Source organism: Notothenia coriiceps, unplaced genomic scaffold, assembly GCF_000735185.1.
Source record: "Notothenia coriiceps isolate Sejong01 unplaced genomic scaffold, NC01 NC01_scaffold00037246, whole genome shotgun sequence".
Taxonomy (NCBI): domain Eukaryota; kingdom Metazoa; phylum Chordata; class Actinopteri; order Perciformes; family Nototheniidae; genus Notothenia; species Notothenia coriiceps.
In genome coordinates this window covers 19107065-19127995 of record NW_011369947.1, presented here as the reverse complement: position 1 = coordinate 19127995, position 20931 = coordinate 19107065, and the positions used below count along the sequence as shown (strand labels likewise).

General features: G+C 39.6%; 2 protein-coding genes across 2 annotated transcripts in view; one reads left to right on the top strand and one right to left on the bottom strand.

The window, feature by feature from the left end:
• Window positions 1-9957, top strand: part of sms (spermine synthase) — a 16286-nt gene extending 6329 nt beyond the window's left edge. Inside the window, exons 9-11 of the mRNA XM_010795057.1 lie at window positions 8869-8948; window positions 9312-9427; window positions 9773-9957. Of these exons, the coding sequence (XP_010793359.1) occupies window positions 8869-8948; window positions 9312-9427; window positions 9773-9803 (227 nt within the window). The 3' untranslated portion in view covers window positions 9804-9957. The remainder of the gene's footprint in view (window positions 1-8868; window positions 8949-9311; window positions 9428-9772) is intronic.
• Window positions 9958-10364: 407 nt separating this feature from the next.
• LOC104965978 (G-protein coupled receptor 64) overlaps window positions 10365-20931 on the bottom strand; it is a 45223-nt gene continuing 34656 nt past the window's right edge. Inside the window, exons 4-14 of the mRNA XM_010795058.1 lie at window positions 17359-17515; window positions 16336-16503; window positions 15577-15702; window positions 15230-15275; window positions 15042-15145; window positions 14830-14954; window positions 13741-14112; window positions 13362-13645; window positions 12724-12825; window positions 12470-12622; window positions 10365-11884 (exon numbers count right to left, since the gene is read on the bottom strand). Coding sequence (XP_010793360.1) covers window positions 11784-11884; window positions 12470-12622; window positions 12724-12825; window positions 13362-13645; window positions 13741-14112; window positions 14830-14954; window positions 15042-15145; window positions 15230-15275; window positions 15577-15702; window positions 16336-16503; window positions 17359-17515 — 1738 coding nt within the window. The 3' untranslated portion in view covers window positions 10365-11783. The remainder of the gene's footprint in view (window positions 11885-12469; window positions 12623-12723; window positions 12826-13361; window positions 13646-13740; window positions 14113-14829; window positions 14955-15041; window positions 15146-15229; window positions 15276-15576; window positions 15703-16335; window positions 16504-17358; window positions 17516-20931) is intronic.

Here is a 20931-nt window from a genome sequence, read left to right as displayed (position 1 = left end):
AGTGCTATCATAAAACAACCGCAGTTACAGGACCTTTAATAACGGCATTGCTAATATACAGCCGGGTAAATTCTGGTAAAATCTGGGATTTATTACTATTTATAACTTTTAATTAAGTAATGTAGGAAAGTTTGTCTTGAAAAATAACTTGAATTTAACGTTACTTTACACTTATTATAATTTTAAATTTACTATATATTATTATTTTGTTTTTATTTAATATATTTAATTAATAGTGTGTGTGGTTTGTTATTTAATTTATCTGAGTCCGACCTTTCTTGTCTACGAGAGTTTAGGTGAGAAGAAGGTAGAGATATATCATATATATAAATATATATATATCATAATTTATTTAGGTTATACGCGTGTGTAACAGAGTGTTCGTTTGTTTCTAAGGACTTTGTGTAAGTACACAGCAGGTGACAGTTATGTTTCGGTCTACGGAGTGTCCGGTATAGGTAGACAAAAGCTTCAAAGCCGTCCTTGTGGTTGTACAACGTAATGACGTACAACGGCCTCGACAATTTCTGTAGTCCTATTCAGCCACTCGGTAACAACCATCGTTTTTCAGACACGTAAACTCTTCAAAAATCACCAGTGGGGTCACTGCTGATGTATTTAATGTCGTAGAACAAAACGTGATTTATCTCTTAAATTTGTGTCAACCACAGACCTTATTTCGAGCGATTTTCCAAAACCCTATGGAGAAAATGCATTGCTTTTTGACGAAGGAACCGGAAGTGCTCAAAATGCTAATTTACTTCCGGGTTTTATGACGCGTCACTGCGGTTCTCTATTATCGCGGACTTTATGACAAGTTCCGCCCGCTGTGAAACTTTTCTTGTTTCCATAGCAACAACAACTTCCTGTCAACAGCGTTAACTCGCCTTCAAAATAAAAGCATGCCAAATTACACTTAAGACATACAACTGCAACGAAAGTAACAAACACAATGCAATATCCTTTTCAATTTCAAAGAACACAAATAGGGTTATTTACAGGTGTTGTTTTGTGTGGTAGAGGGTCGCTTTCATTGATGCGTTTTGCACCCCGGGCCGTTGTTTTGATATTCCGCTGAAGTATACGCTGTGACGTAATAACTTGAGGGAAGGGGTGGGGGTCAGAGGGCCTAGGTATAAAAGTCACGGCTCGCCCATGGTTCTGACCTAGTAAAGCCTGATCAAAGATACTCAGTTAGGCACATGGCCAAAGTCATATTGTCATATTGTCATATACATATGACACGTTGGGCTTGAGGCCTTGGCCGCACACTTTAAATTCTAGCAGCCTATCAAAAAGCTGTCTTTAATTCTAACCTGAAGGATTTATATACCACCTAGTTGGTTCGAAAGACTTCAATCATTTATTTGCAAGCTTGGGGAATAGGTCACGGTGGATGTACAAGGAAACAAACACAGTACTTTTACCGAGGAGGCCACTGTTTGTGTCCTGTATGGAACAAAATCAAGACGTTGATTGCTTTAAAGCAGGGGTGTCCAACCTTTTTTGAACCAAGAGCTACTTTTAAAGTTGCCAGACTGCCGAGATCTACCAGTCCAAATAGAGAGGTGTAGCCATTACTGACAGGCTACTACCAGGTAAATACACACTTCTACTGTATAAAACTGACCTTTGTACAATTAATACTTCATAAAATACTGCATATCCTTTATATTACCTCTTTCTAATCTACACACATACAAGTATTTAACTGAAGTTACACAACAGTGTTGTTGATACAGAGTTGGAGTTTATTCACACGTCACATACCACAGTGGGTAATGTTTTCAAGAAACATTGAACAGGGCTGCCACATATGACACAGGAAAAAAAGAAAAGACTCTGAACCCTTTCTTTGCCATTATATAAAAATAGTGTCGCTACAAAAGTTTAAATTAGGCTTACTAATAAGACAACTCAGATCTGAAGCAACACAGGAATCTGCTGCCAAAGTGCAATAAAAAAGACAAAATTAATAGAATCAAACCCTTTTTTTGTTGCACTTTAGTAGAGTATAAAAATTAATGCCTTTTAAAATAGGATGCAAGCAACATTCTTAACCTGAATAGATAATAGACTATAATCAATTTAAGTTTGCTTTCTTATACCATTGTGTACAATAATTATAATGAATAAGTTCAAACAAACTAAAACGTACAGCTGATTAATAACGGTATCTAACTTGAGTTTTTATTATATCAAAAACCTGTTGAAATGCTACTGTTATTTTTACTGTCCCCCAAAAGCGCGTCGACAGCCTCCAGGAATGCTTCTTTCACAACTTCGCCGTCTTTGAAAGACTTCATGTGTTTCGCAAGAACGTGACTGACACGATAAGATGCTATGGTAGCAGCCTTGCTCTTGTTGTTGGGCCTGGTGAAAATGGACTGCTGTGCATTTAGCTGTCCTTTCAGGTCCCTCCCCTTTTGGGAGCGTCGGGCAGAATTAGGAGGGAATTCCGTCTCGTAGCATTTGTGCACTGTTTTGAAATGCCGCTCCTAAATTACCCTTCTTCGATAAAGCCACGCTCGCATTGCAGATGAGAGACAGATGGACTTTGAATTGGAATAGATACAAACATAATCATCCTCCCACTCTGAGTGAAAATTATATATTTTGGGCTTTTTTGCTTCTGCCATAATTGCGGTCTTGTGTGTGTGCGGACTGTCACTCCTGTTGACACGGACAACGTCAGCGAAATAGTGTCCACTGCCCACCAGCCACGCCCCGACACATGGGGTCACGCCGGCCAATCACAAAGCTTTGATGCGTTCAAGTGCATTATTCTGGCACAGGAAGATTATGTTATAGGACATTAACAATAAAACTGAATATTGTGAAAGCACCCGTATCCGGGGGACTTGTAATTTGCAGCATCAAAAATCTCTGCTTTGTCAAATTTAGAGATGGAAAATAATTCTGGATTCAGCTTCAAGCACATTTTACACCTCAATCCTTATGTTTTAAATAAAGGCTATAAAGGGAGTCGTACTGGGAAGTCGATTTAGTTTAAAAAAGTTATCCGCTGATACACAGTTGTCTCTTTCACAATATAAGTCAATGGGAAGTAGTATTTTTGGGCCCAGACACAGACTGACACATACGTTGTAGTAAAACCGTTTGGCCACAACGACTTCAACGTCCAGTGCGCTTCCTGGAGGCATAGTGACGTGTAGTTTTAACGATCAAGCAAGATAAATGGTTGTTGATCATTTCCCCAACAATTGCAATGTTGAAGAAGACGGGGTGCATTAGTGGTTATATGTTGTCTGTCCCTGGACTATTGTTTTTAGTTTTTTTTCCTCCACAGTACTCTTTGGTCACTTCAGTTGGTCTGGATTTGATGTTGTCATCGTTTGTTGAATTGTGAGTGACACAATAGGAATTCTGAAATCCGAGAATGTCCGGTTATGAGACTAATCTGTGAAAATCTAATTGAAATTGAATTTGAAACCACCCTAAAGCTTTGTTTATAATTAGCAAAAATCCCTTTTTACATGTTTTTCTGAAATCAATCTTGATACAATCTGTATATTCCCAAATTGGATTTAAACGAGGCCTCAAAAATATGCTTGTTTTATTTGGATCTTTCCTCAATCAGAAAATGTGTGGTTGTTACATTTCTATGTTGGAAGCTGTTGCTGGAAGTGTTTTCTTGTACTATTGACAATGAAGTAATTGAAGCTTATGCCTTTGTTACACTTGGCTAATGTATCTTAAACTGGCACTTTTAAGTGTTAAACCAACAATCTTAAAAACAGTGTGTTTCAATGAGCACCGAAGGAAATAAGGTTTGCCTGAGTAGCATTCTTTTCTGCAATGATACTGTATATACCTTGGCTTTTCCCAATACTCAAGGAAACCACACAATATGCTATGCAAGTTTTTTTCTGGCAGGTTTTAGCACAGAAAGCTATATTTAGCCCTGGTTGTTTAAAGAACACACAACATGTACTTGAGCAAGTTTCCCTCAAATCTTCTAAATTCTGTTTTCTGATTCCTCGTGTTGATTTTAACGGAACATTTTTGGGCGCTTGGTGTGAAGTACGATACAATATTCCAGTACGGAAGAAGGCAATGTGTAAACACGGATATGGGTGCCATGGAATGATTCAGAGGCTATTTTCAGTCAATGAATGGCAAAGATAGGAAGTGAGAAATGGTGAGAGGAATGCAATTGGTTTCAGCGGCTCTTCAAAGGCAACATGGAAAACTGGAGCAAGATGGAATATGTTCTGTTAGAAGAAACAAATTATTATTGCAATTTACTATAAATACAACCCTCTAGCTGTTGTTGGCAGTGTGCAAGGAAACATGAAGAAATACTACCCCAGCCGACCTCTCTTACATGAGTCTTAGTGTTTGTATTAATATTTCCTCAAACGGAAAGGCTGAAGTTTGCATTCAGTTTTTTATCGTCATTAACTGTGAATAATGAGGGGGTTAAAAGAAATGTAAATAATCACAAAATAACTTTTTTTTGGCGGTTCCAGAGATTTTTTAGGCTACCATTTAGGCCGATTTTGTACAATTAATGTTAAGCCAAAAAAACTATTTTACTCTGTATGGTTATTTCTTTGTTTTAAAGTACATTAACTTTATGTAACAGTATATGAGGCAGGCGTTTATATGTCGAGAAATGCATACTTTTTGAAGTGCAGAATTTCTCTCTGTAATTTGTCTATGTAAAGAAAGACCAGCCAGATCATTTGTTGTGTACCAAAGACTGATGAGGGCCACGACTCCTTTCTCTAGGGATGTTAAGGTATTTCATCTGTCCCAACAAAATAATATGAGGAATACTACCATAGATAGTTGGCGGGGGACGCCCTTTTGTTCTGATGTCCCATTATCTTTCCGAATCGAAGGGGAAAATACAAAAGCATTGTACCCAATTTAAACCAATCGATGTTGTGTAATTAACAAGAATAATCTGTTTTTTTGTTGTTGATGAATAGTGCAGATATCACTGTAAAATCAATCGACAGTAAGGAGAATAATTACTTCCGGGCAGGGCCGTTTCTTCCTATAGGCGGACTATGCAGATGCATAAGGCCCCCGCGGCCACTTGGGGGCCCCCAAGCTGAAAGTTTTTTAGAGGGGGCGTTAGGGACATTATTCCGAAATACCGTTCACATACACTTGTGAAACACCCTCACACACACATGAAATCCAAAGTTATTCACATTTACATGTGAAACACTCTCACACACACATGTGAAACGCTCTCACACACATGTGAAACGCTCTCTCACACACACATGAAACGCTCTCATACACACATGTGAAATGCTCTCACACACATATGTAACAATCTCACACACACACACACACACATGTGAAACGCTCTCATATACACATGTGAAACGCTCTCATATACACATGTGAAATGCTCTCATATAAACATGTGAAACGCTCTCATATAAACATGTGAAACGCTGAGTTCAGCATTTAATTAATTTGCTTTTCAGTTAAAAAAGGAAGGCCTTGCTGTCACATGAAGGAAAATCAGGACATTCTGATGTAGAGTTTCAAAATAAAATACCTTTGAAATCTCAGAGGGATGATAGCTCATACAATAGAGATTTCAAAGGTCTTTCATTTTGAAACTCTACATCAGAATGTCCTGATTTTCTCTGAGTGAATAGTTAGGGTGTCCTGCTATCACCCTGGAGTGAAATAAGTATTTGATACTGGAGAGTTTTGGTTGTATTCTTACCTAAAATCAGAGGGACGACAGCTCATATAATAGGGATTTCAAAGGTCTTTTATTTTGAAACTCTACACCAGAATGTCCTGATTTTCTCTGAGTGACTAGTTGGGGTGTCCTGCTATCAACCTGAAGTGAAATAAGTCTTTGATGATTGACAGTTTTGTATTTATTATTATCTAAAAACAGAAGGCCCATATGAGATTTCAAAATTATTTTATTTTTAAACTCCTTAAGTTTTACATTCACTCAGTTATACTGTGGTATAATGTACGTCGGGGTTTGTTCTTGAATTATTATTGATCACATTATATTAGTACATATTTCTTAATTTAATCCTCCGCAGGTATATATGTTTGGATATATTTGTTATGACGAGTAAGGCATTTTTATTTTGAAAGCAGTTTTTCCGGCCTCTAGCGTAAATTGCATAGGATATTGCGCACCGCAATATAACGTGCGGGCTGGCTTTAACTCCGTTTCTCAAGTAGAGGCTGGCCTTGACCGCAGTAGAATCAAATTGAATACATTCGATTAAGCAAATGCTTTCATTCTTCAATATGGAGAAAAAAGTAAAAAAAAAGTTAACACAATAGATGTTCATACATCGTTAATGACTAACCTTTTAAACATCTTTCCTCTTTGTCTTCTTATCTATGATTCTCCATTATAATGCTTTTGTGCTTTTTTAATCTTTATTTATGTTTTCCCCTCAACACCCCACTAAATCAATTGGCAGAGCTAAGCGGTGTTTGTGCTTGATATTGCGTCGCTGCGGGAGGTGCAGCTGACCATGTCACAGTCTCTGCCCTACAGGGGAAGCTGTAGTGGGCCGTTGGCCCGTCGCGGACGAGGAAGAGGGACGATAGCTGACCGTCGCAGGGTGTTCTCACTTGCAGCTCCAAAAGTCTTTGCGGCCACGTTCGATAGCGTTTCGAATAGTCTCAAGCTGAGGCCAGGATATGTGTTTAAGTAAAGAAATAAAAGTCCAAAATCATTGTGTGACTGTCAGGCCAATGAGTGACGTCTGAGGAAGATGAAAAATGTAAATTAAACATTGTGAGAAAATGCTGGCATCTCTTGGCATTTATTTGACATAGAGGAGCCTTATTGTTTTTACCTTTTTTAATATCAATTTTTGTAATATATAAATATGGCTTGGTTTTTTCGTGAAATTCGCGCTGCTTTCATATTAAAGTGTCAACAGATGATGCATCTCACAAATCATCTTAAAGGCTCCAGAATTCCCCCCATTGTAGTTTAAAAAAAAACTGTTAAAAATTAAGGGGCCCCCAACCAGCCATCTGTCATAGGGCCCCAAAAAAGCTTGAAAACGGCCCTGGCTTTCCAGGTGTAAAAATTATCGCGTATCCATTGGGAATTGCCTTTAACTGGCCACCGACATGAACCGCGGTGCTTCCCTGACCATCAAATACCGGCCGCCGATGGAANCGTAACCAGTGGCACACTAGGAATAAGTGGAATAAGTGTGCAAAAATATTTAAATTGTATTTTCGGATCCTGAACGAGACCGCCGCCAGAGCGCGTCTCCCCGTTACCTGCAGAAGGAAGCCATGCACGCAACGCAGCCCCGCTCTCTTTATCTCCAGGTGACTTTCTGCCGCTTTCCTCCGTGGTGCAGTGCTGATCGTTTCACCACAGAGGAAAGCACTTCACTAATTGCAGTACCCATAAGGAGCTTTACATATGACGCAGTTTTTGCGTGGCTGTGTATTTAGTTGAAAGCCCAGTGGCGATCTGCTCATCTCTCATCGAAATAATATGCTACAAAGGGGCGGACTGGCCATCTGTGTGTTGAACTTTCCTGTCGGCTCCCAGGCCGTAGTCGAGGAGGGCAGAACCAACAAGCTTCAGGTTCAATAACCCACTTTAGCTTAAATGACTGGAGCGAGGCGAGCTCTTCTTAGGAGGCCGTTGCATTTATTTAGCTGTTCTTCTGCTTCACAAAATACATCACAGACCTCTGTTTTTCTGCTTCCTCGTTTCACTTCCAGAAACACGTTCCCTCACTCCTGCTCTACCATCCACAAACACACATGCACAAGCCACACCCCTCTCTCTCTCTCTCTCTCTCTCTCCTCTCTCTCTCTCTCTCTCTCTCTCTCTCTCTCTCTCTCTCTCTCTCTCTCTCTTAAAGGGACCAGCGATCTCATCTAACTCCTAATATCATAACATGTGTGCTCTGGAGAATCACAGAACGGACAATCGTCCTTATTATTATGCCGTTTAAACCAATTATTTAAATGTATTTGTTAAATTCGGCATCATGTAAGTTGCGCTGACAGGTCCACATGGCACTTCATATCAAAAAGGTTGCCGACCCCTGGGCTAAGCTAACCTGTAGCTGCTCCCTCCACACTCACAACAACTTCATACAGACATAAATAAAGCAGCTGTATTCGCCATACAGGAAACACACATTTAAAACGGTTTTGCCTGCCGTTTTTATGTACACACAAGCGTTCAGTGTTCGGAAATTGGCGCTGTACCTTAATAATATAAAGGCTTGTATTTGCGTGCATTTCCTGTTCGAAAAGTGGCAATGTACTGAGAGTGGAGGTGCTCCATGGGCCCGTAAACTCCGGACTGCGCAAAATGCGTACATGAAGCGCTACGTCATGAACGCAATAAATCTACCCCTCGTGGGGGCGCGCTCATGTGATTGGCTTAGACTGGAGGAGACATCTGATTGGCTATAGATAGAAAAAATAACAGGTACGAATCGGCTGACCGTCAGGGGAGTCTCAAAAGACCCACACACGAATGCACAGCGATCCGTGCACAGAAAGCGGTTTGTGTTTGCAGGTGCAGCGGTTTTAAACGGAAAACAAATATGTGTGGATCAAAAATACACATTTAAAACTTTTTTCTGTATTTGGACTTTATTTACATGTATATGAAACGGAGCACATTTGTGTGTGCATTGAAAAACACAAGTGTGGATCCGGGAATACAAGTGTGAATCCTTCTGTGTGCATGTGTGTATTATGAGACTCTTCTGAGCCCATATTTACCAGCTAGTCAACCTTCACGCTGTTGTGTTGCCTGCGGTGAAGGCTATTTTCATTCATTTGGTGTTACATAAATGATCTGAGCTTGTTGACCTGGTGTCTGAGCCTCTTATCTGCTTGTTGCAGACTCTACATGGGAGTTCCTGCGTCTCATCTTAGATCTTTCAATAAAAGTCTTGCATCCCTCGGGGAAATATTTCACACAGGTGAGTCGCTTTTTTAATCAACTGCTGATAATGTTGTGTAATTATTTCTTTCAATCTGAAGTGATTGCATTTTCTTATTCCATGTTTTTTTTTTATTGTTGATTAAACAGTCTGATATCATATTTAGAGAATGGCATGCTCCGTATCTCACAATATAATGTAGTTTCACATTTTCGCAAAGTAATATTTCATCACATTGGACATATGTCAACAAGTGGCAAATGCATCTTATTATTTTATTGCAGCCAAGCATCGTAACCCACCACTCCCACTTAACACCTTCCATTTGTGTTTAGGAAGAATCCATATCTACAGCACGTGTGTCCCGTGACATTTATTTTTTCTTGTGCCACCTGTCACCAGGGTAACGCACAGACCATGACGGAGGCACTGCGTCTGTATGAAGAACAGCTGAAGAAGCTCTCGTGTCCTGTGGGGTTCTCTAAAGAGGTGGTGTGTGTGCCCTCCTACTTGGAGCAGTATCCTTTCATCAGTATTTGGACATTTTGATGTTTTTAATTATGCTCATGATAAATGTGGTGTTCATATCCCATTACAACAACACTCAAATATTTTGTATTATACCTTATTTCTGTCTTAATACCTATATTTGTGTAGCTTTGGACCTTATTTCTATTGGTAATAATGATATACTAGTTATTTGCAGTGATCTGATGGCTTTTTGTAGTGTCTGTTCGATCCTATGATGTTATCAAAACCAATAGAAATGAGAGCCAAGTTGAGTTAAAAATTGTTTATATATTTGTGAATGGGCAAATGCTGTCCTATTTTGTTGTGTACAATCCTTAATTCCATTGTGTCAGATGGGTTTTCTACTCTGTATGGAAGAAGTAAAGACCAACAAGTTTCTCTGCTTGAATCCCCATCAGCTGGAATGTGAACGCTCCTCCCATTTCTGCTGTAGCCTTAAAGATGTGTTCAGACTGAACGTGACATTAAAAATGAGAGGCAAGTAAGCGTTTGGGTAAGCGCAGTGTTAGGTGGGCTTTAAAAGAGTCGATGGAGAAATATAACGTAAATAACTGGAGCTCCACACACAAGTGGCAGTGTATGCCTGATGTGTGTGTGTGTGTGTGTGTGTGTGTGTGTGTGTGTGTGTGTGTGTGTGTGTGTGCCTCTCCTAACTCACTAAAGCTAACATGTACTGTAATCTGCTGGGTTTTTTTCCTTCAAAATGCTCCATCATTTTAGTCATTCAGTCTGAGCACATCTCAAGGGGTACAATGACGGTTTTATTTTCCCGCTTTTATTGACCCCATTCTGCTCTGATCATCATTCACTTTCTTCCTGTTTTAGTTGTCTTACCATTTTTTTGCTACAACCTCTCAGTTGTATTTCGTTTGTGTTACTTGGAATGTCCATTTGCATGTTCTCCGAAGGAAACGGTTAGATGTGTAAACATTGATTTGATACACACAACTCATCGTACGACAGGCGCGTGTCCTCTTGTTTTCAGACGTCTCTGCACTTGAGTTATAGGCTCATGTCGTGATGTTTAGGCTCAGCAGAGCTAAACTGAGATGCTTTTAAGCGCTGTGTTTTTTTTGTTACTGCCTCTTAAATGTGATTTGATTATTTCAGATTGTATCAAAGCAATGTGATCATGCCCAGTGAGACTGACGTGTTTAAGTCCAAATGTGTTTTAAAAGGGAAACTATTCCACCACTTTAATGCCACCTTTGTGCTTGTGCTGTTTTTATGTCATGTTCTGTTAGCACCTTTTGGGTTCCTACAATATATATTACATTTTTTTTTAATACTGTATTAGGTGCATGTAAAGGACAGTGAATGTAGCTTGCATATACAGTACACAGCACGTTTACACGTGATCAACCCTGTTCGACTCGGTTACATTTATTTATTCAATATAATTTCACCAAATGCTGTTCCACTCGAGTTCTTTTCTGTGACCTCTACAATTAAATGTGTTTTAGGGGGAAATGTGTGATTTGTTGTTATTTTCTCCAAAATAAATGTAATTGAAAACATGCCAATACAAACAATGGGTAGTAAAATAATAAGAATAATTACGTTTCAGTGTGAGCTATTGATAAAGGTTGGCACTGTATTGAAAACCAGTATGTTCTGCAACTATATATAATGGAATATGTATTGGCTATAATTGTCTTATTCAAGTAAAAATGGCCCGGAGAAAAACGTACTGGCTCCAGCTAGATGTATGAAGGTTTCCATCTGATATTGCCGAAACTACTGAACCTCTGCTGAGATCAATGCTTACTGTAATATTAGCATGCTGACACAATAAGTGTGAACATGCTTCATTTTTTTCAACAATCAAAAGGCAAGTAATTCACATTGAAAATGATACCAGCTTGTTGGCCTGTGCTAATATTGAATAGTTTACAATGAGTCAACATCTGTGTGTAATGTACCATTTTTATTCAGCTACGTATCTCAATAACATCCCTATACAAAGGAATAAAGGTTATCCAGGTTCCTTCCAGATACAAATTTAAATATAGGATAGCGTGTTAAAATCAAGTGCTATAATGTAGGATTTCCATTGCTCATTACAAATCATATAATACAAGTGACAGGAAGATGGACAGTATATAAATTAGTCTTTATTAACATTATATACAAGTATTTCAAAATAAGAGCCTTTGAATATTCAGTTCTGGGCTGCCCAAAGCAAACCCGGTAGAGATTAAGCTGAGCGCTCCCTGCAGGGGTTCGACTCCGACCTGCGGACCTTTGCTGCATGTCTCCCCCCCCCTCTCCAATCCATCTGAATCAATAAAAGGTAAACATTGCCCTAAGAAACCCATGAAAAACAGTCAAGTCCTTTCTGGATCAGGGCGTTTGTTGGTTTCTATACTGCATGTTGATCTCGTTGAGGACGACATCCGTACTGTAGTCTTCTGCTGTGATCACATGGTCTTCAAATTGGCTACCTGTAACACAGCACTACTGCATTATTTCAGTTTTTTCAAAAGGACTGTTAAATGAACCACTCATTTAGTCAATATAAATATGTGTTGTACACTGGTATGACAAGTGTGTAGGAGAATAAAACTGTTAAAAGTGTTGGGCTTCTGGCCACTTTGCTCAAGAGCCTCCAGTATTTGGTATGTAACAATATGACTATATTTAAGCAATAGCTCACGACAGGCTGTGGTATATGCTCATTATATCACAGCTAAGGGGCGTGGTTCGGCCCGACGCGAAACCGTTGGGTTTTTCAGCCCAACGGTTTACTGTTTTTCTCAGACGCGAAGGGATACTGACTTGTTGTGAAAAGTAACTTACAATTCTACCCGTGGTATACGCTCAGTATATCACGGCTAAGAACCAATCAGATTGCTTGATTTGACTTGTCCGTTTTATGATATTGTATTATAATATTGCAGTGCACAGCCTTGTTTAATATTTGTATCCAGTAAACCGCAGCAATAATTAAAACCTGTTTTACATGCGTTGAGTCTTGCTTAAGGCAAAGCTAAGGATTATAATCCGGATGGCAGGCAGTCTTCACTTACTGATGCCATTAGTGAGCTCTGAGGAGTCGCTGACCAGGAAACAGGAAGAGCTGGATGAGTTGTTGAACTGGGACGAGTTTGAGGAATTAAGAGATGTGACTCTATTCACTGATGACTTTGTTGCGGTCTTCTGTGTTGCAGTGCGGCTCCATTCTGTTGAAAACATAAATTCCACAGGATAAAAGGTGAAATGTTACATAATAATTGATGAGTAATTACCATAGATGTCCAGAATGGTTATGAAATGTAAAAACCTGAGTTCTCTGCCAGCCTCATTCTGCCGCAGCACAGGAAGGTCCTCCACTGCTTCCTCACATTCTCCTTCCCCGCACAATAGAAGATAAATATAAAGAAACCTAAAAAAACAGAAACAGGGTTTATAGGTTCAGCATATCACCTGCAAAGTACACTTGTTTAGGTTTTGGGCTTACTTATTTTTCTTTTTGAGTGGTGAGCAATATAAGATAAAAAGCTTTAAAAAAGTGGATTAAACTATTTGTAATGTCCTCACACATAGGATTCAACAATCCCTTTAGATGTCGTTCCCCATAATATCCTTGTATACAGGCTCATTAAAATACACCGCCCATTATCTGAGTATCCCCTCCTACCGCCTGAGAACTACCTACAACTTTTCTCAGAAGCCAATCAGAGCAGAGTGGGCTTCTTCAGGAGAGAGTCTTAAAGAGACAGGTGCCAAAAATAAGCATTTTTCGACAGAGGGTGAATACAGGTACATTCAAACTAAGATTATGAGAACAATTAAGTGTTTTGAAACATTCAAGCATGAAAACATGAACCCGAAGATGTGTATTATACTGCATATCTCCTTTCTCTGCTTATTTAGTTCACTATTATGTCAATTTACTCAAACCTGTATGAGTCAACTCACCTTGGAAGGAGTTAAAGATGGCAAACAGGTACATGAATGGCAGGTTAAGGGGCCCCCAGGCAAAAAAAGCGAAGCCCCATGTAAGTCCCAGGAGGATGGTGATCCCCGACACGCTGCGCATGTCCTGCAGTATGCTGCGGTGATGCAAATTGTGAGGGTTCTGCCTCTTTATCCGACACAGCTGGACCAGCACCACCACGAACATGACGAAGTTGAACACAAATATGAGGCAGAAATAGGCCACCACTGACACGTAGAAAGCAATGTCATTTTTCAGCCAGCAGCTGTGGGAGAGAATGAAAGGGTTAGCTTATTGTTTTGTGCAGAATTTGTTTTTCGTGTGTCTGGATATTTGTTGGTATCGTATCAGAAGACTCACAATCCATCACTAGTGCCATCGGAAAACCTTCCATAGGAGACAAGGCCGTAGTTATCCTTGTCAACTGCGATGACAATAATGACCACAATCATCGGGACGCCCCAGCCGACGAGCGAGAACTTCACCATGTAGTGGGAAATGTAGCTATTGAAGACTTTCACCAGGGCCAGGTACATTTGGACGGCCTCTAGTCCCATCCAGGTGAAGGTCACCAGCAGGAAGTAGTGCAGGAACCAGGCGGTGGAGATGCAGAGGCCCACAGCCTCCGGGTAGAGAGCCAGCCAGGCGTCCACCAGGAAGACCAAGTTGAGCAGAAGCAGAGCCAGGCACAGCTGGATCAGGATCTTAGAGGGAATGTCCTTACGCAACTTCCTGCAATGTTCAAACAAAAATCATCAGTGAACTTTTCTTAATCAGCTGTTTGTAAAGAGTGATCTGAAAAAAGATCAGTTTCATTTTCTCTTTTTTTTATTCGGAACTACAAGCACGATCCATTATGAAGTCAAAACAAAGTAATACAGATGTGTTTCCAATCACTATCTAATTTATTGATTGTTGAAGATCATTTAGATTGCAGAAGTAGTACAAAACTGTTACTCATGTATTAGCAATGTCTGGTTTACAAACAATGTCAGATATTGATTTGAGTATTTTAAAGGTCCGATGTCTTGGCCATTTCTTCTGATCATAATTCCATTGTTGAGGTCTACTAGAATAGATGACATTGTTCAATGTTCCAAAATCACATTGGTTTCTCATACAGCATCTCTGTATTAACTATGTGTATTCACCCTCTGTCCTACACACCTTGTTGGAGCTCCTGCCCCCCCTCCCTATGTGCTCAGATTGGTCAGCTACTGTGCTCTGATTGGTCAGCTCGCCCACCCTGTTCGGATTAGTCAACCACCATTACAGCTGCAGACCGTTTACATGCAGAAAAAGCTACATAACACACAAGGGGACGGGTAATAACCGGAAAAGCATGACATGGGACCTTTAAGGACCCAAGACCTAATGAAATATATATATATGCTACTTCAATGGTTATTATAACAGTTTTTAATTCATTCAATGTATCCTAAAACTCACCCAAAGGCCAAGTAGGTGAGGAGGGTGATAGAGAGGAAGATGGCCGACACTCCACAGCCAATATATGTGATAAACGTTAGGATGGTGGCCTGCGTACGGCTGGTTAGAGGCTGTCTGGCGAGGTCCTGTAGGCAAAAGAGAAATAAAGGCAAGTTGCAGAAGAGTGGAAAAGTGTTCACCAAATAAAAGGATGCAAATTCTCACTGTCTCACCAGCAGGATAGCAAAACTTGTCAAATGGTTGCAGCCACAAACCGTCTCGTTGTCTGTGCTTTTTCGGACAGAGCAGCCTCTAGGATTCCAGCCCCCTGAGTCGTCTGCAGGTATAATACACAGATTAATCATATTTTCATCTTTGTTTATATTTATTTAATTCTGATTGAGATAGTCGGAAAACTTACTATTGAATTTGAAGTCCCAGAAAACGCAGATAGCCACAAAATTAGCCTGCAGTTTCAGAAAAAGCAAAAGAAGCTAGTATTTGTTGACAATGTCCAATTGTACAACTTTACATTTTAATATAATATGCAGCTGCTATAACGTATAACACATTTTATCTTTATTTTACTCCTCATTTTTTTGAAAAAAGGAAGTTCAGATATTCTCTTGTGATCTTATTTGCTGTAGTTGCTGGTTTACCTTTGTTTAATATTTAAAGATGAAAAGACAATACGGCTATGAAAATAAAAACAGTAAAGCAAACATACTTTCCCTAAAAACATTTTAAAAATCATTCAGTCTTGCTTACTGGAACAGGCTCTGTGTTCTTCAGCTGAATTACAACATCATCTTGGAGCTCCTTTATCGTCAGGTTGGCCGCACTCGCTCCCAGGATCCCACTGTTGAGTTTGCGTTTGCCTCTCAAGGAGCTGTCCTAAATATTTAGAGACATCACAACACAACACAACACACAAGAGGGGTCAGTTTGTGAAGACAATGTTATTATATTTAAATTAAACTGTTTCCTTATCAACTTAAAACCAGGGATATTAAATTCCAAACAGATCTGATGCACAAGTCTGCATTGTAATTAGGGTTGCAAAGGGGCGGAAAGTTTCCGGTACATTTCCGGAAAGTTTTTTTTTTTTTAAAGTAGAACAGAACAACTTTTCATTATTTTATTGAACAATTATTTGTTTCATTGAAGAACGAAAACAGGAATGTTGAATTAAATATTACTCATCTGTGCATGTGATGGAGGAATGGAGGGGGTGTGGTCTCAATAGCCATGCAGTAAGCAATGTGCTATGGCATGGATATTCAAGTATACTTGAATGGCATCTGTTTGTTTACTCAAGATTATGCTAAAATATACTTTCCCCTACTACATTTAAGTTCCCAATGAAGAGCCAACCTTGAATTTAGAAAATTCCCAGTTTATTCCCGTTTATTCCCGTTAATTCCCACGGAAAGTTTCCATCTTTGAAAATTCCCGGAATTTTGCAACCCTAATTGTAATGAGTTCTATTTCTTGTTTGGAATGTGATGTTCTGTTGAAAGTATTGACCTGGTAAACTGTGTCCTTCTGGTAGAAATTGAACTGGACTCTTGAGACCAGCTGCTGCTCCTGGCTGGTCAGGTCCTCAGTGAGGGAGGGGGGCAGCTTGATTGAGCCCTGCGGGAGGGGGGTGTCTGCTCTCACCTTCCTGCTGGGCCTGCTGGGACCCCCACGGACCTGAACAGAGAGACACTGGCTTAACAACTAGATTGTATCATCAGACTGTAAATCCAACTTCTATTGTATTTGGGGTAATTGATGTCAATCTGTCCAAGCTCAACCCATTTCTTCTTGTGTGCAAAAACAACTGTAATCCAGGGACTTACCATGACATATAATTGTAAGTAATCTCCTTGTTATTAAAGGAAGAAGGTGACCTAGTTTACTGCGACAGCCTTTCTAAATGTGTGGAATAAACTGAATCTAGCTCTAACAACCAGTGTATGTGTAATGCAGGGTTTTGTTTACAGATAAAACATTTTTTGTAATTGTTTAAAATTGAATTGATGGACAGTTTTTCATGCTGTGACATGTCAGTGTTTCTGTTCTAACAAAGCTCTTTATACTTTATCTGTATTATATACAGTTTAGTCCAGTATTGTCAAACCTAGAGGGTCTTAATATCTTGGTATTTTTCCTCTTAAAAAGGTTAAAAAAGGTAAATGTCTCTTTTGTGGGACTGATAAAACTCTTAGGCTTCTGAAACATGTGACAAGGGGCCCAAAATGGACATTGCTGTTTTGTAATGGGTCTCAAGCTGAAAAAAACTGCTTAAATGTGATCTCACAAAGTGTTGTATTTCGCTCTGGAATTAAATGGATTTGAAGCATCGAGTAATGGAAATATTGAGGTCAAGTACAGAACCTAAACAAGTTATGTATGTTGTTCAGGCTAAAAACCTCTAAAAAAATCCAACATTTACTGTAAAATATCTATAAATGCAATCAATGTCATTCTGGCAACAAACAGAATGGCATGTTATATAGACAATGCTTCATACAGGTATAATCAAATTGACTCTTTATGTCATACCTGTACAGTCTTAGGGTCTGAGATGGAGAAAACTGTTTCCTGGAAGTTGCTGCCATCTGCTGGTTTCACAGACAGAGCCACAGCGGAGGAAAGGAGGTTCTCAACCTTTCCATCAAGGACCAGCTTCAACCCCACGGTATCAACAACCCCTATAATACTGATTAAAAAAAGGAAATGTAATTGGTATTACGCATATCATAAATTATTATTAGAGTGAATTCAGTTACACCAGTGGTTCCTAATCTCTAGGCCATAGAAACAAGCCTTTGTTACCAGCTAACAGGTTAGAACTATATGATTACATTCATATAGAGCAGTGGTTCCCAAACTTTTTTCCCAAGATCCCCCCCAAATGACTCCTGTTGGAAGTTGCGCGGCGCCCCCCCCACCCCGACACACACACACACAAGGGGGGGCGGTAATTAAAGTTTAAAAGTCTAAAAAATGCTACAACTACTGTCACAAACTAGATGAATGTGAAGTATTTTGTTAAAGGAGGATGAAAGCGTAATTAAGGAGCACTATTGGAGTGACTTTGATGGTTATTGGACTCAGGATTCATTCATTTGGATTCCAGCTGTATGAAGAAATTAAAGGACGACACAAGTGGAAACAATTCACAAAGGGATTAAACTGTTTAAAACACATGCTCAAAGTAAGCCGGATTTTGCCGATGTGTTTATGTGGATTCAAAAGTCGTAAATAATCTACAAAATGGAGGAGACTGATCTGATCGGAGCAACTGTGACAAATAATCCAACTGAAACCGGCATGGACAATGACTATGTTTTAAAATTGCGCTTATCCAGAAAGGCCCGGTTTGGACACTTTTACGGCAGCAGAAGAAACATTTCTATAAGATAGAATTATACCATTTCATGTCTTTTCTATGCCTTTGAATAGCTACTAACTTGAAATGTTAATTCAAATTAATTAATCAATTATTTTTATATTGTATTGTAAATGTAGAGACAAGGCTTTTATGTGACAACCATGTATGCTTTACAATGTTATATGTAAAAAAGAAAGAAAAGGATAAATAACAAAATCAGCGATAAATATGACATTTTTGCCTCAATTCATATGGAGGCCTGGCGCCCCCCCGTGTGACTTTTGGCTCCCCCCCCCCCCCCAAGGTTGGACCACTCGAATATAGGGATCTATTGGATTTTTTCTGTAGCCAAAAACATGGACTTTGTGTGCTGTCTGGTGCTGCGTTTGTTCTTCACCCTCACTGCTTTCACCACCCCAACAACAAACCGACTTTGAATTTAAATAGGATCTCAGAGTACCAAAACAACAATCCATATCTTTTGGGACATTAAATTACATTTCTCCATGCACTGTGAGTAAAGAATAAAAGCCTCTTTAGGAGAGTGATTATTTTGCTACCATGGAGTTCGCCCGCTTGACTGGATATTTAGAGAGAGTGCAGTGTGAGGAGCCTTTCCATTGCCTTCATTCATTCAGACCTTGACGGATCCGATGCTTGAAGTGAACTGCTTCCCCAGGGGGCAACTTGCAACTGAAATTGTCAAAAGAAAGTTCTCAAAAAACCCGGTCGTTGAGTTACACCTCTGAATTTCTGTAGACAACAAAATATAGATGAAACGTGAAACCCTGTTGGAGGAGTCGGACAGCACCTCAGGAGTGCATCCGAGCAGATTGCATGACAATGTGACAGGATGATGTTTCCTGAAGCGAAAGCTGACCGTGGCCCGACAAAAGTCTCTCCAGCTTTGACAGCCAGCTGAGCGCACCTGGCTGGAGTTCACCTTGGACATATATTTGGTCACTCAAGCAGTGCATGCTTGGCTTTCGCTGCCAGTCAAGGAACATTTGAAAAGTACAAAGCCTTTTAAACAAACATGATGCTAGTGGGAATGATAGTCAATTTTGGGAACAGGAGCTTGTACACGTGCTGAGGGTTGAAAACAAACCTGACTCTGGACAGTAGTGAGGTTTGGCATTCATGAGCTGGATGTTGCTTCAGGGCCGTGGATGAGTTGTACCAATTGACAGATGGAGGTGGATGAAGTTACATTCACAAGTGAGAAGTGGATGAAGTTACATTCACAGGTGAGGTGATGGAAGTACATTCACAGATGTAGGTGGATGAAGTTAATTCACAGATGAGGTGGTGGAAGTTACATTCACAGATGATGGGGTGGAGGGTTTTGGTTGTGCGGTTGTCCTACATCCGGGCCTGGGTGGTAGCACTGGTTAGCAGTCACACGACTCGTAAGGCGTCCACCAAGTATATTTTCCTGCCATGAGCTGTTAAGAAGAAAAAGGAGAAATTAGAATCCTGGTGCAAGTATTTGTTAAGAGGGTAAAGCAGGGGTTTTGTTGTTAATTAAGTGCAGATCATACAACAAGTCAGGAGTTTTAGACTCCTACTCATTGTTGGCAAAGTAAGCAGGAGGTTGTTCAATTGGTACCACATGTTGTTGACGAGATTCAGTGGATTGTCACTGAAGGATTTCCAAAGGCTGTGGGACACATAAAAAAAAACACAAATTAGGAGTTTTACAAGCAAAGACTTGCAGCTCATTTTCTTGACGGCCTGACTTGCTGTTGATTTGACTTGATTTTCCCTGTATTAAGTTCACACCACCAGCTCGATCAGGTTCCAAAGTAACTATTGCCGTGTACTCACGGATTCAAACAAAATGAATCACAGCACATCTCGACAAATTACAGATAGGACCCTCCGGCCAAAGTGTAAAGTTCACTCTGCATTTTGAAGACTTAAAGTAAAAAAGCAAAAGAGTACAGATTACATCACTTGTTCAAATGCATCAATGCAAAGAAATGGTCCAGCAAGCTTATGAGTCTAGGATTAGACTCACTTTGATGAATGACTTCCACATGTCACGGAGTGGCGTTCTAGGGAAGAAATTTCATTGTAAAAATGCATAATATCCAGTGTCAATCCGCAGTCAAAACATTTGATTTCAGGCATCTGATCCAAAAAGGGGGGGGGGGGAAAAAGCCATGTGCAGTGGCCGATTGCCTCAATGCCATGCATCACATTAGGCAAAATGAAATGCAAAAAAATATTTTTCACTTAATATTCGATTTGATCTTTCTGTGTAATTGCCTATTTTAAACTAAAATGTGGAATCAGGCACATTATTACAGTTTGGTCGTCGGTTACCCTGTATTCTGATGCAAATTGATCGGACTAATGGACATGAATCGCTGCAAAGTGACATTCAAAAGATTATGTTGATTTATTTTATTTTAACAAATGGTATTTATGATGCAAATTTGATTGATTTGATGAATGCAATACTTCTCTTCCCTTGAATAGCAAATCTGGTTACTGAGCTTATACATCTGAATATTCAAGAGCTTAGAGTTAGATAATTCATTTATGCTATATTTGAGACCACTTAATAAAATATTTAACATTTACACTGAATGTTGACTTACCATGACGAAACGTACGAAAAGTTCCATCTTGGATTTGCTACTGAAAATTGAAAAGTGGTAGTATGCTCTGAAAAAAATATAACCACTTAACAAATTGTCTTTTTTATCAGGTGGTTTGTGTTATAAAACAGCTCA